This window comes from Ornithorhynchus anatinus, chromosome 13 (genome assembly GCF_004115215.2).
Source record: "Ornithorhynchus anatinus isolate Pmale09 chromosome 13, mOrnAna1.pri.v4, whole genome shotgun sequence".
NCBI lineage: Eukaryota > Metazoa > Chordata > Mammalia > Monotremata > Ornithorhynchidae > Ornithorhynchus > Ornithorhynchus anatinus.
In genome coordinates, this window is record NC_041740.1 from 6,620,844 (window position 1) to 6,638,052 (window position 17,209).

A 17,209-nucleotide genomic window follows, 5' to 3' on the forward strand; every position below is an offset into this window, starting at 1 on the left:
TGAATGAACGAAGCGCTTAGCCCAGTGCTCTGCACCTAGTAGGCGCTCAATAAATACTACTGAATGAATGAATGAAGGGGCGGCGGGAGAAGGTGGGCGGGGCTCAGAGGCGGCAGGTGAAGGCCCGGCGCGGCCCCGCCCTCGGCGCGTGCCCCGGGGGCGCGCACGCTCCCGCGCGACGTCGAGGCCCCCGGCGCCGTAGTCGGGGGCGCGCACGTGCGCGCCCGCGGCCGCGGAGGGGAACTGCAGTCGGCGGCCATCTTCTGCCCGGTGCCGGCCGCTTCCTAGTGCGAGCGGGGGAATAAACAGTTGGGGGGGGGGGATTTTTTTTCTCCCTCCCTCCTGGTGCCTGAAGTGGGAAGTCGGGGGAGCCGAGCCCCCCGCCCCGGGCCACACTGCGGAGCCTCGTCCCGCTCTGCCCTCGCCCAGCACCCTCAGCCGGGGGCAGGGGCTGCAGAGAGGGGAGGGAGGGAGGGCAGAGGGCAACGAGGAGGGTGATTGGGGTGGGATCTGACCCGCCGTCTGCATCAGCAGCAGCTTCTTTCTCCCTTCAATCTCCCCCTCCGGGCAGATCAGGGCCCCTTCTCCGCCCCCCGCCCCCCCCCCGCTCCTCCTCCTCCTGGCTGTGCTCCTGGCAGCGTCAGTCAGGATCAGGACCGTCCTCCTAGATGGGATAAGCTGTAAAGATGTTTAGCTTTGAAGGGGATTTCAAAACAAGGCCCAAGGTGTCCCTTGGAGGAGCAAGTAGGAAGGTAAGAGAGAAGCATCTTCTCCCATCTTCTCTTCCCTCTCTCAGTGCGGCCTTTCCTTTGTGATCGGGGCTGGGTCTCTAGGTGGTTTTTGTCGTCTTCGCCCCGCCGAGTGTTGGGCCTCGCCAGGTTAAGGGGGGGTTTAAGGGATCCCCAGATCAAAGAGGCCGGCCTCCCCGGAGACACATGCCCGAGGGTCAAGACCTCCCTCCTCCCCTTCCCAGATTTGCAGTCGCCTTCAACCTTGGCCGCATTTACGCCCCCCACCCAAAGGGATGGATCCCCCCCTTTGTTGTTAAGTCGTACATGCGGAGGAACAGCTTGCTTCAGTCTCCTAAGTTGGCAATTAGTTGGAAAAAACTAACTGCAAGGCAGAGCCTAGGAATGAAAAACAGCCTCCTGGCATTTTGCTCTGTAAATTGCTTTTGGAAGGGTAAAAAAAAAAAATCACTGGGCTGGAGGTGATGGGGGAGAGTTGCCAATTTAATGGGCCGCAAGGCTCTCGGGCCTTATAAAGCTCCTGATGGGAGGGCAAATAACCTCCCAACAACTCCATCAGCAGTCTGATTGGTAGGGAGTCACTTCCTGAAAATGGCAGATAATGGTTTCTCTGCCATCATAGGTAACGAGCCGTATACATCAGCGGTGATGCAACGCTATGTGTTCAATCTGGTATTTAGTCAGTGCTTACCCTGCGCAGAGCATGGTGCGTGTGGGTAATGTGAGCATCTGGAGTAGGATAGAGATCCTAGGCTCAAAACCAGAATTTAAATGCACATTTTGGTGCCATGAGATGGGACAAATAAAATCTTCCTACGGTATTTCTCGTCCCGGGCAAGTACACAAAATGAGATTAAGCTACGCATTTCAGTAATGGGAGAGCAGTTTTATTTGCCTGACACTTGTGATACCTAAGGGCTGTTTAGTCACTTTGAAACACATGCTCAGCCCGGATTTGCATTTTTCAGTGGTGAAGGCCGCCTTAACCTAGTGCGATCAAGTGGCAACTGCCAGAGCATGCTTTGCTCCTCAGGAATGGATTTTGCCTCTTTTGAAATCAAATAGTGTTCAACAATTTTTGCTCTTGATAAAACATCCCTCTATTTTTAAGGCATCCTATTTTGCTATTAAGCACTTTTTCCTCAGGGGAGAAAAGGTCTCTCTGTAATGTTCAAAGATTTCACAGCCGTAAGTATGCAAAGAAAAAATATTTGCCGAGACGGAATTCGTTCCATTTATAGTTTTTTTTTTTGCCCCTAGAAATAAGTGTTTAGTAAAATAACAGCAAAATAGAGCCTATGGACCTAGCCATGCCTTTCAGGCCATTTTCCTCCAGCCCGAACTTCACAGATGGTAGAAGTGGAGCCTGGCCTGTGATTGATAGGCCAATATTGGTATCTTTCCCCTTCACACCCATACTCTTCCTCCTCATTTTGGAAAGTTAACTGTACCAAGAATAAAAGTGTGGACAATGTAATTATAACAACTTGGAACTTAGCACTCTCAGTTTGTTAAAATATGTTTTCTTATCTCTGGATAGTTGCTGTCAAAGATTGGAAGGGAGTTTTAGAAGGCTGCTCAATCCAACTGCTCTAAGGCAAGACTGCACCTTCCACCACAGAAGGAGTTATCTATTTTATTCTTAAAAATCTCCAGAGAAGGGTATTACCCAATCTGCCTTGTTTCAGTGTCTCACAATCCGTAGACCCAGGAGGCCCTTTTTATAATGGCTAACCTAAATTTCTTTTGCAATTTAAACTTGCTCTCTCTTGCCTTATTCCCAATAGGGTATTTAGAATCGGTACTCCACCATTTGTAAATGAAGAGTTATTTTACTTGTCTTTAAGTCCTCTTGGCAATTTCTCCCTCTTTTTTTCTCTTTCTCTCAGGCTTCAGTAAAGTTGGACCATGTAAAATCAAACTGAATCAAAGGAGAGAAGCATCATGGCCTAGTGGAAAGTGCTCAGGCCTGGGAGACAGTAGGACCTGGCTTCCAATCCCAGTTCCCACCACTTGTCTGCTCTGTGACCTTGGGCAACTCACTTAACTTTTTCTCTGCATAGCTACCTCATCTGTAAAATGGGGATTGACTGTGTCCCCTGTGGGACATGAAGTATGTCCTACCTGAATAACTTGTGTCTACCCCAGCAGTTAGTACAGTAGCTGGCACATAGCACTTAAGTACCATTAAAAAAAAAACAACCCAAACCACAAGGCACAAAAAAACCCCGAAACCTCATTCCAGTAGATTGGTGCTCAAGTATATCATTCCCAGTGTATAGAACAGTGGTTGGCACATAAAAAGCACTTAACAAATACAATTATTAGTACTACTCTTTTCCTTCTCTCTCTACCCTCATAATTCATTAATCAATTATATTGATTGATTGCTTGCTGTGTGCAGAGCACTATACCAAGTGCTTGGGCGAGTAGAAATGTTCCCTGCCCCACAAGGACTTTTCAGTTTTATACCATATATCCCATCTCATGTTCCTTCTCTCTGTCTTCTCTGTTTTGGATTAGGACAATAAGACCTTCCTTGCTTGGTGGCGGTTTTTGTTTTCGATTTGAAAAAAGCCACCTTGTCTCACTTGCTCATTAAAACTGGTAACGTTTGAAGTTGTGATTTTTGTGGCATTGCAATTCCTTATGCACACCTTTGTGGTGGTTTCATGCTAAGCTGTTACCCAGCTACTTAGATATCCTAAAGCCCTACATCCACCATACCCCCGTGTTTATATGAGGAAAGCTCTTACAACCAACATCTCTTTTGGGTTGTAGAATTTGGGTTCTTGGTTAAAATTAGTTTCCCTTTTTTCCCATTAGTGTTGAGTGCAATTTAAAGATGTCACTTAATGGAAACAGTTTTAAAAAGCCAGGAGTGATGTCCATAGCAGGCCTCAGTCTCTGATCCGTACAGAACTCTGGATGCAACCTTTGGTCTGTGGATTGTTAGTATGGCCAAGAGTTTTGGGTTTTTTTAATTTTTTTTTTTTGTATTTGTTAAGCACTTACTACATACCAGCCACTGTACTAAGTTCTGGGGTAGCTACAAGCTAATCAGATTGGACACAGTGTGTGTTGCACAAGAGGCTGAAAGTATTAATTCCCATTCTCCAGATGAGGTAACTGAGGCACAGAGAAGTTAAGTGGTTTGCCCAAGGTCACAGCAGACAAGCCGGTAATTTGTATTAATGTTTCTCTCCCCCACTAGAGTGTAAGCTCACTGTTGGTAAGGGATGTAAGTTTATTGTTATATTTCTCTCCCAAGCACTTTGTACAGTGCTTTGCACACAGTAAGTACTCAATGCATACAACTGAATGAATGAAGCAGCAGAACCAGGATTAGATCCAGGTTCTGACTCCCAGGCCCATGCTCGTATCCATTAGGCCATGTTGCATGAAGCCATATTTTGTCTGACAATCTCCCCTAAAATATGATGACTTTATAGATCAGTTTGTAATTTTTGGTCTTGTAGTGCTCCCATCACTTAAGGAGCAGAATGAGAATCCAACTTTCAGTTCAGAGTGACTGGTATATTCTTTGGTTGCAAATAGGGTTTCACTAGGAATGTTGATGTTAGCTAACGCAGGTCCATAGCGCCATATTTTGCATGACAGTACATTTCCTCTGAAGAATTTTCTTGCAGTACAAAACCTGTTGGCTGAGGAACTCTGGATGGAACTTGTAGGATTTTGAATTGGGTGAGTTTCCCACAGGACAGGAAGCTAGGACTAATCCTCATTTTCAAAATACATTCTTAAATGCGAGAATGAAATTGATTTAATGAATTTGGATGTGTTAGCCCCATTTACTGTATAGGTGATGAGGAATGGATCAGACATAATTACCAAGCACTTTGGAACTGTCGTGTGAACTTCTCAGGACAGCCAAACCACCTTATTAAGTTAGGGCCTTTGACAGCTGAGATAACCACGTCTGTAAAAGTAGCTTAAAAACAGTGTCGAGGTCTTGATGCTGTTAAATGAACACCTCCTATACTTGCTCTGCCTCAAAGGGCATGTGTCTGTTCCAGTGTGGCATAGAGCCTCAGTGGTCCTAAGGCTGACAGTGATTCCCAGAAGCCTAACTAGGTGATAAGTTTCAGTGCTCCTTATGGCCTTTGTAAACATTTAAACTTTCCTCCTCCCTCTTTCCTTGAGAATCTAGCAAGCCTACTCCCTGTTACAGGGGTACGTACCTATTTTCATGATTCTGAAAGGATGGATTATAATTTACAAATTGTAGAAAAATTCATATTTTTGCATTTTCATTTGTTTCCCAGTCTTCATTTAGACTGTAAACTTGTTGTGGGCAGGGAATGTGTCTGTCTACTCTGTTATATAGTAGTCGCCCAAGTGCTTAGTATAGTGCTCTGCACATAGTAAGTACTTAATAACTTATGATTGGCTGAGCTTTAGCCTTAATGGTGAATGGGGTTTTGAGTTAAATAAAATGTGCATAACTATATGAAGACTTCAAAATTGTATAGATGATTTTAGTTTGGCCTTCTGGGTGACCCAGGATTTCTTTAGCCTTAGCATCCCATCTGTCTTAAAAATAATTATTCAGGTGATAGGTGAAATTAACCTTTCCTTCTGACAATGAAATGAAGTGGACGAAGTTGGAAATAGGTTCCTCAGTCAGGAGCCCTATGATTTTTGAGCCCACATTCATTTTTGCCCTGATGTCTTGGCTAGGGAGAAACTTCCACGTGGTGTTCATTGGGGTGTTTGCCCCTCACTTGTACACTAGGAACTGGTCTCTCTTCCCCACGTGGACACCAGTGACTTAGTCACAATTATTTCTAGTTTTCCTCATCTATTAGGATTGTGACACTATTTCTTCAAAAGATGGTAGTGAGCAGCCATCTGATACCGGTGTACCAGATACTGGAAAATTGTGAAAGCAGGTTTTTTTTTGGGGGGGAGTGGTTTGGAGCATATACATAATGCTGAGTGCAAAGCATCTTTGAGTTGAGCCAGTTAAATATTTCCTTGTCATGATAGGTTGAATCTCTCGCAAGTATTTGGAGTGTTTTAAGCCGTGGCCAGTTGGATACTTGGCATCACTTTTGGAAACTTCTTTTTATGGAACAAAACGTAGACCAGAAGCAAATACCAGAATTTCCCTGGTGACTTTGGAACTTGCATTCTTTTTGGTAGCATTTCATATAAAAACAAAAAACAAACAAAACAGAACAACCCCCCATAGGAACAGAAAGCACACCTCTAGCTCCTTTAGGTCCATAAAAAGGTTTTTGTTGTACCTTAAACATTTCCCTGCAGTCTGTGTAGTTCAAGCATTGTGTTAGGGCATGAGAACCAGAAAGTGAAACTGACTTGAAACAGATGTGAAACTGATTAATCTATTTACTTTGATCAACCTGAGTAAAGTGCAGGCAGCCAACAAGGAGGGAAGTGAACTTGAGCTCACAGTTCTTTTCAGTAATTTAAGGTATGAATAAATGAAGAAATTAATAGAGTAAGGAAAGCTGTAGAAATACTGTGAAATATGTACCATGTTAGGGGTACTTTTCATATTTTGTGACTAAACCACAAATTTATTATTTTTGGAAAAAGTGAGTTTTTTGGGAATGTCTTCCTCCCTGCTATTATTATACCCCCCCCCCCCCCCCCCCCGTGACTTTTGTCTCCTTCAGGTTAACACTCTTTCCATCCTAATTCTCCTTCAGCCACCAGCTAGGGATTTTTCCATTTTTTGGGTGGCCAAGGGAAGAATAAGAGCACTGTGACCTACTAGTGGAAAGATCACAGGGTTAGGTTATAATCCTAGCTCTGTCAGTTGCCTGCTGTGTGACCTTGGGCAAGTCACTTAATTTCTCTTTGCCTCAGTTCCCCCATTTGTAAAATGGGGATGCAATACATGATCTTCTTTCCTACTTAGACTGTTAATCCCATGGGGAACAGGGGCTGTATCTGACCTGATTAACTTGTATCTCTCCCAGTGCTTAATACAGTGCTTGACACATAGTAAGCACATACCAAATACAGTAATAGTGTCTTCCAGATATATTCTCTTGTTTCACCTTCATTTCATTTCGTGTTGAATTTATGGGGAAAAGCCATCTTATCCTATTTTATGAACTGTATAAATGGTAGCTATGAAGTTTGGCCTAGTTATACTTAATTTTCACAGAAGATAAGATAATGAATCTAAAGTTCAAAGATCAAATAGAGAAGATTGCTGTAATTTACTGTTGTTTACATACTGATGAATAGGTCTAGTGTCACACCTGAAAGCAGGAAAGATTAGTAATGAAAGGAATATATGACTACCGAAGGGACAAAGGGGTTAGTCACTGCAAAAATCGTTTAATTAGTGTGTTCTAAAAAAAAAGGTATGTGAATAACTGTTGATAGGTGTTATTTTGGGGCGAGGTGGTGGGGGCTAATGCGGGATCCATGGAGAGGGAAGGTCCAGTTAAATGGCGAATCCAGGGTTGGTTTTTGGGGGGGCAGGGGGAACCAGATTAAAGTGAAACTTGGTTATTTTGAGTTAGAGTGATTTAGTCAACAAACTATTGCACTGATATAAAACTTGAGTTCTTATATCATTGATGATTTCAAGGCATTAGGGAACTATTTAGTGCCTGGGAAAATTAATTTCTCCAAAAGTAGCTACAATATTGAAAAAGGGGAGAGCTCTTCAGCAATGTACTCTCCCCATCCCTATCTTCTTCCCCTTCTCCACCGCAGTAGGATCACACCCTCAAATGTTTCTCCAGGTGCCCGCCAGCATGGGGATATTTAAAAAAGTTTGTCAAAGCCAGGTAGTCCTCCAACTTTTTAAAGTTCAAGATACCATCAGCCTTCAGCCTTAGGATACAGTTGCTTCTTGGAAATTATATATTTAAGTCATAACAGTGTCACTTAGAGTCACTTTTCATCTAGGATCAATGTTACGAATGTGGGCAGGGAACTTGTTTGCCAACTCTTTTGTATTTTACTCTCCCAAGTGAGTAGTACAGTGCTCTGCATCCAATAAGCGCTCAATAAATGATGATGGTAATGATGAGGGATTAGTTCCTGAACCTAGGTTGTATACCCCAGCCCATCATAGCTCCCAGTCCTTTCCTGCCCTGTTCCTCTCCCTGCTTTTGCTTCTCTTCAGTACTTTTGACTGTCCTGAACTTGGGAGCTACTGCTGCCACTGACCCTTTATGGCGGCTTCACCCCTAGGGGACCAGGGCCAGACCAGGGAGGGATGAGGCAGGGCAACCAGCAGCTGAGGAGGAGGTAAGTAGGGGAGAAGGCCTGAGGTAGTAGCCTCCCTTTCCTCCTCTGCTGCTGAACAGCTCTGTTTTGCCCCACTGCCCAGATCCATTCCTGAGCCTCTGGCTTTGTGGCCCCAGACAGTTTAGGCTGTGAAGGGGGCTGGCGGCCACTGAGATGTTCTTAGAAGTGGCAACTGCCAAATTACAGTAGGACAATCGAACAGTAAACAGAGGGGAGGGGTTCAAGGAGACAGGCATTTCTGGGAAGCAGAGACTGGAAAGCCAAGGGCCACGAACCAAGGAGTTCTAGGTGAATTTACCGACCGCACATGCCTGGTGTCGTCAAGCCACATCAATAAGGCAAACCCAAAATGGTGTCAGTTTAGAAGTGCTCTTTGTCGTAACTTGGACTTAAATGGAGGACTGTCCTCAGTTGCTTGAAGGACATTACCTTTACAGATAATCAGCTGGGAAATGGAAGTTTGTCAATTGTGGAGGTGCAACTAAGCAGAGTGACCTAGTGGATAGAGCACTGGCCCTGGTTCTAATTCCGGCTTTGCGTCTTGTCTGCCGTGTGACCTTGACCCAGTTGCTTAACCTCAGTGTGCCTCAGTAACCTCATCTGGAAAGTGGTGATTAAGGCTGTGAGCCCCATGTGGGACACGGACTCTATCCAACCAGATTAGCTCATATCTATCCCAATGCTTCGAACAGTGCCTGGCCTATAGTAAGTGCCTAACAAATGCCATTAAAAGAAAAAAAAGGTACTTCTTTCTCCATCAGTTGCCCTGGCATATATTTTGTTGTTCTCTGGGGACTGGGTAACTTTTCAATTATATGCCAAAATGATTCCTATGGCAAAACTATTGGGCTTCAGGGAATTGCAAGGTCTTTTTATTTACACAGACTTCTTTTATCATAGGCCTTTTGCTTTCTTTCCCTTAGTAGTTTATGACAATTTTACATTGGTAAATTCTACAGGAATTCATAGAATAGGAGAACCCCTTGAATGAAAGGCTCCATGTGAATGACAAGAAGGTTGAAAATCTGGTTAGATTATTCTGTATTTCTCTTTGAATAAAATGATTGCCTTGACAACAGTTTTTGCTATATTAACAATAGCTAATTAAGATTAATATATTTGATTATTTTCCAAATTAAATTGTCTACTGAATAATATTTTATTGCCCTTGAGAACAGCCACTATGGCTTTTGCATTTATACAACACCTTTCATCTAGGATTTTAATCTTTAAATTACCAAAGGTTAGGAGTATTAACCCTTGACCTAACATGCCTCTTGTCATTCTGCCACTCCCACCCCCAAGTCACAATTATTTCAGCTGCAGTTTCTGAGTCTTGGTCATTTCTGTCATAACCTTACTTAGACTTTGTTTTGGATTTTCATTTATGCAGTAAAGTTGCTAGCTGTGTTTGGTGTTAGCAGATGGCAAAAATGTGTTATTATCCAACAATTCTCAAAAAGTTTTGAAAATTGTTAGATAACACTTAAGTGCCCAGGAGTTGTTTGTACATGTTATTCCCATAAAGTATTATTTTGCTTTCAGATTATTTTAAATTCAACTGATTTTCATTTGATTTTTGCCAAATCAGACTTATTAAACTGAGTTTCTTGATTGCTACTATGAAATACTTCTATTCCAGATTAAAAAGTCAGAATAGGAAGTAGATAAAGTAATTCTCATGCACCATCAAAGGAAAATACCAGTACACTTTTGGAACTGCAAATCTTAATCAGATTTTACAAAAAAAATTCAATTATCTGGTTTGTTGTCTGTCTAAGAAAACACCGTATTCACTTTTTGAGCTTATGTATAAACAAAATTCAGAGTTTTAAAGTACAGATAATAAGCATTTCCAAAATGAAAGAATCCAGAATTTTTTTTTATAACCTGGGTTTTGCACATTAAAATAATCCATTAGTCAGTTGTCCTCACGAGTTACTGTTTCTCTTAATCTAATTGGTCAATTTCCAGCTAACCCCTTTTAGCTGGTGAATGTGTATCTGAAATTTACATCAAACAATATTTGTCTCTCATGCTTCCTAAGGGACTTATTACCTTCCCACCTCCATAATTTGATTTTTGCTAACCTTCATGTTAAATCATTTTTTTTTAAAGTCAATATCCTCAACTTGAGTCCCACACTGAAGTAATTAACTACTTTCTCATTGTATTTTTAGTTTCTTCTGCAGTAGTTCAGAGCAAACTACCTTGAATCTGGGCATTATTTTATAGAATTTTGAATGCTTTATTGTTTCTACTTTATTGAGCATAATGTGATACTACTAAAATTGTTGGGATGAAAATCATTTTATGCTAGTCTGGTAATTCATGGAGCTCTTCCTCAATAACCCCTTTTCCCTGTAGAAATAACAAAATAGGCCCTTTCTTAAAATAATGATATAGTCATAAAAGCTAAAAAGTGTGCGTCTCTTATTTGTTTTAGGAAGAAAAGGCTTCTCTTTTACATCGGACACAAGAAGAAAGAAGGAAAAGAGAGGTAAGATAGATATATATCATTGACATAGGATTTGTGAAGGTTCATTCAAGTTAGGGTCATGGTTCCAAATAAATAGCTGACAATTCTGAATGACAGTTTCATTAAAATCATATTAGTATAATTGAGCTACCAAGCATTTTGAAGCATTATTGAGTTTGCTGGATTTTAAAGGAAGAATTTTACATTGTAACCAATTTTAAAGGAAGAATTTTACATTGTAACCAATTTTGGGTCAAAAGATGCCAATATGAAGAAATTTCTCTAGGATTGTTCTACAGTAGTTCAGAGGAATTGCTATTCTTTACAGTATGTACAGCTGGGGGTAAAAAAAATGTTGGCTGGCTTGTAGACTGGAACAGATTTGTCATTGTTCCACCCCAACTTTAAACCACAAATAAAAATCTTTCTCTCTAGTCTAGTGAGGTGCTGCCCCTGAGTTGAGCTCACTTTCATCCTGCTATGGTCAGATAAATAATCCTACCACAATTGCATTGTGATATGCTCAACTTGGAGGGGACAAACTGCAGTCAAAAACAGTATGTTCAGAGATCTTGTATTATATGTTGAACTCCCCTTTCTCGTTTCTCCTGAAAAATTTCTACTTTCTACTACATTCCAAGCGGAGCACCAAGTGCTGGGGTAGATACAATCAGACACAGTCTCTGTCCCACATGGGGTTTACGGTCTAAAGGTGGAAGAAGCATACATATTTATTTACTCTCTTGGTCAGGGCCTAGAATAGGGGCTGCTGGGCAGTCTGCTATTGCTTGAAGACTTCTTTCTAGTCACTGAAAGATGATGAGCTCTTAATCATTGATCTGTGTCCAACCTGATTATCTCATATCTTCCCCAGTGCATAGTACAGAGCTTGGCACATGGTAAGCACTGAACAAATGGCACAGTTGTTGTTATTTTAATTGTTAGGCTAATTAGGCCATAATGGTGGTCTGTTTTTCCTTTTTTTTCCCAAGTGAATTTCATTTAAAATTGAACTACCTTCATATATAGTCCATATAATCCAGTGCTTAGAACAGTGCTTGGCACATAGTAAGCTCTTAACAAATACCAAAATTATATAGTTAGAAGGGTGTCTGGCATTCATGAGTACTCTGGCTTGGTTCAAACATTTGGGTCCTGGGATTTGCTGGGAGGAGGCTGAAGCACAGCAGGGGTCAGGGACTACCATGATTTTGGCCTCTCTCCTCTCCCCTTTGGTCCTTTTTAAGTCATCAGTAGTATTTATTGAGTGCTTACTATGTGCAGGTGGTGTCGGAGAAGCCTTTTGCGAATACCGTGGATGGTTCAAAAAACAAATGGATTTTGGAGCAAATTAAACCAAAGTGGTTTTTGGAAGGCAAATGACCACCTAGATTAGCATATTTTGGACATATATAGGAGGACTAATTCTCTGGAGAAGACACTAATGCTAGGAAAAGTTCAGGAAAAATGTGGAAGAGGCAGACCAGCAGCTAGATGGATAGAGACCATAACAATGATAACGGAAGAACCATTAGAAAGGTTGTGGATTATGGCAGAGGACAGGACGTTCTGGAGAAAGTATATCCATGGAGTTTCTATGAATCGGAAATGACTTGACAATAATAACTATGTGCAGAGCACTGTACTAAGCACTTGAATTCCAGTTGTGCCAGCCACAGGATGATGACTGTGTCCAAAATGGGCCCAGAAGGCAATGGAGAGGTGAGGGGAGGGGGAGACAGTCACTGGTCCCTTGAGTTAATGGAAAAATTTGCTGAAAGAGATGTAAGAAATAGGGCACTGGAACTAGGAGTAAAATAAGTCCTGGATATTTCTAATTAGGGCAAAGAATGGGCATTTACTCCAGTAAGAGAGATACAACCTCCTAAGCTGTCCAAGGGAGATAAGAGAAGAAAGTCATAACAGAGCTCTGCTCTGCACACAGTTAAGTGCTCTATAAATACCAGTGCCTGAACTGAGCATGCAAGGAGTTCTTGTTGCAAGGTGCCCCATTTCCCTCTCTGTTTTCCTCCTGAAGGACAACTTGTTAGAACGGAGTTGATTTTTTAGCCTATAATAATAACTTGACAAAAGCAGTTATCGTATTGGTTATCAAAGCATCTACTGGCTGTTTTTTGGAATGTGTAACTGGACAGAGTAGCCTGTTGGTATGTCCTGAAAATTGCATTATTTTCATTTATATTTTATTTAATTGTACTATCTGGGGATTTTTCTACATCCAAATCCTCCAAATTTCCCTTCTTTGACACAGATAAGGCCCTTGGAAAGAGAATACTCTGCTTCTATTTTATTTGAAATGGTTGACATAGTAATTATCCTACTTGCAAGAAGTGGAGACCAACATGATTTAATAATGGGTATTAGTAAACTGGTATAGACCAGTTGTACAATATTCTTTCCCTGGAATATATAAAATTCAGACTTTGTACACTGTATCTTACAGTGTTTATTTTTAAATGGCTAGCTCTCTGAACAGGGCCTTGCTCATAGAGGTCTTTGGAAAATATTATCAATAATAATAAGATAACATTTGTTAAGGGCTTACTATGTGCCAAGCACTGTTCTAAGCGCTGATGATGCCCTTTACTATAGGCCTTTCATTGGCCTTTTCCAAACCTACTTTAATTTTCTTATGAGACCACAGTTAGGCAAGCATTCCTGGACTGTCCAGTTTTGGTAGCCTTGTTTTCTGCTCATTGGCTTCAGTGGATTCCAGCACCAGCAACTTAATAATAATAGCAAATCAAATATTATCATTATTATAGTATTTAAGTGCTCACTTTGTGCCAAGCACTTTACGAAGCAGTGGGGTAGATACAGCATTATCAAATTGGACAAGTCTTATTCCACATGGGACTCAGCCTAAGTAGGAGGGAGAAAAGGTATTTAGTCCCCATTTTACAGGTTAAATTAAGACAAAGAGAAGTTGTGACTTGTCCAAGGTTATACAGCAGGAAAACAGCCTGGCCTAGTGTAAATTGCAAAGACCTGGGATCTAATCCTAACTCAATGACTTATCTGCTTTGTGACCTTGTTTCCCCTTCTGCATCGCTTACGTACTTGGATCTGTTCCCTTAAAGCACTTGATAGACACCCTGCTCTCAGCCCCATGGCACATATGTACATATCTGTAATTTATTTTAATGTCCTTCTTCCCCTCCTAAACGTAACCTCCTTGTGGACAGGGAATGTCTACCAACTCTGTTGTATTGTACTCTCCTAAGAGCTTACTACAGTGCTCTGCACACAGTAAGTATTCAGTAAATACTATTGATTAAACTTGGCCAAGTCACTTAATTTCTCTGTGCCTCATTTAGCTCATCTGTAAAATGAGGATTAAATCGACTGCCTCCCATTTAAATTGTGAGCTCCATGTGGGACAGGGACTGTGCCCAATCTTGCCCAAGATTGTCTTGTATCTACCCCAGTCCTTAGTATAGTGCTTGATATGGGTAAGCACTTAACAAGTACTATTTAAAAGAAAAGAAAAAAAATAGAGCTAGAATTAGAACCCAGGTCTTTTAACTCACATGCTCTTTCTCCTTCCACTGGGCCACACTGCTTCTCACAAAATATCTTGCTTCATTTTCCTCATATGTAAAAGGGGGATTCAATGCCTGTTTTCCCTTCCACTTAAACAGTGAGCCCTTTGTGGGACAGGGACCTGGTTATCTTGATTCTACCCCTGAACATACATAGTATAGGCTTAACAAATACCCCTTTGATTGGTTGGAACTCAGTAACACAGCAGAGACAGCCGACCATAGGAGTGACGAGTTTCTTCCCTGGGTAGGAAGAGAAGAGGATGGGGGTTAATTTATTAAACTGCCTATTTTAGGCAACACTTGGGAGAGTGCCCTAGAGGTAAGAGATACAGTCCCAAGTGGCTTCTTAGCTTTCTTTTCCTTCTCCTCTCCTTTACTCATTTTTTTTCTTTTTTCTTCTGCTCCCCCTTTTTGTAGCCTTAATTATTTTATGCCTTCCCTTAATAGCCCCACCCTGGTTTTTAAATAAGGTATCTGCTTAAGGTTCCAACTCCTGTGAGGGAAACTAATACTTTTTCTATGATGGATTAAGGTCATGGTTCGGGCAAAATGTGAAGTAGGGATTTTTTTTTTTTAACCTACTCCTGCCTTTAATCCCTTAGTTATCTGATTTTATGAGGGTCTATCACCTCTTATTTTCATATCTAAATTTATCATATGTGCTGGTCACTGACATTTATACATGATCATTGATGATTTTACAAAACCCAATCTACCTACTGATTTAATAAAGTGAAGTTTAATTTCTGTGTAATAAGGATTTTTCAGGAAGCTTGTTAGGCCCCCAAAATGGAGTCAATGAAACCCGACAAATTGGCTCACCTCACTCACAGGAAGCTTTTATCTCCAGTCCGCACTTCGTCATGCCTCAGGGACCCCAGCCAAAATCCTGTTGTCCTGAAAGAGCTTTCTGCTCCATGTTCTAAGGGGAGGTAGATTAGGACAGACAGCAACAGCCTTTTAGGGAAATGCTGGGGCTATTGGCTTCCCGATGACTTCCAGTTCCTCCTTGTTACTATTCTGTTGAAGGGGCTCCTTCTAAAGTGTTTTTGGCTGACTGCCACTCAGGTGTAACAGGGGCTTTGCTGAGTTTCAGGATCTCCTTGGCAATTTCTGTATTGCAGTCTATTGTGTGGTTGAGTTGGTTGCTTTTCATACACAGTGCCCATACCCATTCTCACTGTATGAGCAGCGTACATCTTCCTGTTATATCCACTTTCTCTCCACTTTGTGGAATCCCTTCTCAACCCCAAACAGTATAGGTTTTATCCTGTTCACTCTTTCTAGGCCCCCTCTCATTAGGTTTCTGGCCTTTTTTTTTTTTTTGGACAAATTCACTGATCTCTTAGGTGTTTTAATGATCTTGACTTCTTTTCTGCCTTCAGTGCTCTCAGCAACTCTTGTTTCTGAAATTCTTATTTCCAAGGGTCCCCTGCTATTCTGATTTTCCTCCTACATTTTTGATTGCATTTGGCTCCAAGATTCAAAAATACCAAATTGGAGAAATCCCAGATAATTGCTCTCACTTCAGTCTCAAGGCCTCAAAAACAAAATTACAGCTAATAAGATAAATGTATGCAGTGAAATCTCAGCACTGACCTCAGGTTTGCAATTCTGGCACTTGTGGAGCACTAATTGATAATTATGCATTTTAGAATGAAACTTATTTCTTCAGAAAAAGTGCCTATCTGTCTTGCAGTGTAGTTTAACCTTTGGATGTGCACTTCATAACTTTATGCAGTCATTTTAAATGAGAAGCTAGCAATGGAATGTAATGCAGGCAGTGAAACATAGTAAGCGTTACTAATTAATGCTCATCTGATACCATCACACTGGGATTCATTGGATTTTAGAATCACCATTTTAACTTTCAGTACATTTACAGAATAATCAACTGCTTTTTACCTGAACCACTTAAGCCATAAAGTTGGCGGGTATCTTCCGCATTGCTGGTAGACAAACAAGCCCATTACATCCAATACTTGAAGTTCATTAAATAGCCATTTCTAATTGTGTTCTATTTTATTTTCAAGGGTCACTGCCATTAGAGACTCATGATTGTTGTAATTCAGGACTTCCTGTCCAGTTCCTCCACTCTTCACAAGCCTGAAAGATGAAGCATGGGGCTAGAGAAAAGTTTCAGTATCTTCAAAATTGCAATAATTAGAAAGCTATTAGTCATTTTTTCAAGAAAAGAATCTGTGTGTCCATTTGAAGTTTTCTTTTCAGGAACTAGTGCTGGTTTTCACAGAATTGCTTTGTCTTTAAACTCTGTTTATCCTTGATGTAGTAAAGCTTTGGACTACCTTTGCTTTGAAAACCTTTCTCTAGTTTTGTTTAATGACCCTAGTGAATTTTTTCACGTAAGGAAAATTCAATTTGGAGTGGACAATACATGGTCAGGGAGCGAAGATGTCCTAAAATTGGGGATTGGACATTGGCTTTAGACCAGCCTATACATTTCTGAAATGCTAGGAAGTGGAAGTGTTTATGAGACAACTCGCCCCCAAGATACTGCACGCTGAACTAAAAGCCACATGACAGCTAATTGGAGTAATATTAAGTATATTTCGGTACAAATCAATTTAAGCCTTTCTTACATTAGTTATTAAACATTTTTAACCTTGTCTTTTTAAGTTTGTGAGCATTTCATAGAAAATTTAGTGTGCAGAACATTTTTTACTTAGTGACCCTATTTTTACTGAAGCTTGATTTTCATTCTAGGTAATTAGCAAAAATGACAAAAACAATTCAGGGAGGTAATTATGCTAACAGATTTATGGGCATATGAGCCTTGAAGACATTATTTGAATTATCGTGACCATTTAAAAAAGAGTAAACTCTGTGAGAAATTAAAATTTCAAAAGTTTGAGTGGGGAATCAGGCTAGTGGAGGGCTCCCTCTGTGCATCTGCTCCAGCCTCAGGTCTTTCCCTATCTCCAGGATCTGGTAAAGTCAGGATCACCAGGTATGGAGCTTCCTGAGTGTCTGGATGGTTGTTGGTGGACCTGTGTAGCTCCAAAGCTTTGGCCTGAGCAGGACTCCCAAACCCTCTGAACTGTAACCCAGAAGCCCCCTAAATAGGTTTATTTCCCTACAGTCTTTCAAGGCTGGCCTAATCCTCTGGGAAGCAGCATGGCATAGCGGGTAGAGCA

The 17,209-nt window shown here is 41.3% G+C and overlaps 1 protein-coding gene across 1 annotated transcript in view; it reads left to right on the forward strand.

The window, feature by feature from the left end:
* Positions 1–251: 251 nt before the first annotated feature.
* UBE3C (ubiquitin protein ligase E3C) overlaps positions 252–17,209 on the forward strand; it is a 107,302-nt gene continuing 90,344 nt past the window's right edge. Inside the window, exons 1-2 of the mRNA XM_001510706.4 lie at positions 252–752; positions 10,456–10,509. Of these exons, the coding sequence (XP_001510756.1) occupies positions 687–752; positions 10,456–10,509 (120 nt within the window). The 5' untranslated portion in view covers positions 252–686. The remainder of the gene's footprint in view (positions 753–10,455; positions 10,510–17,209) is intronic.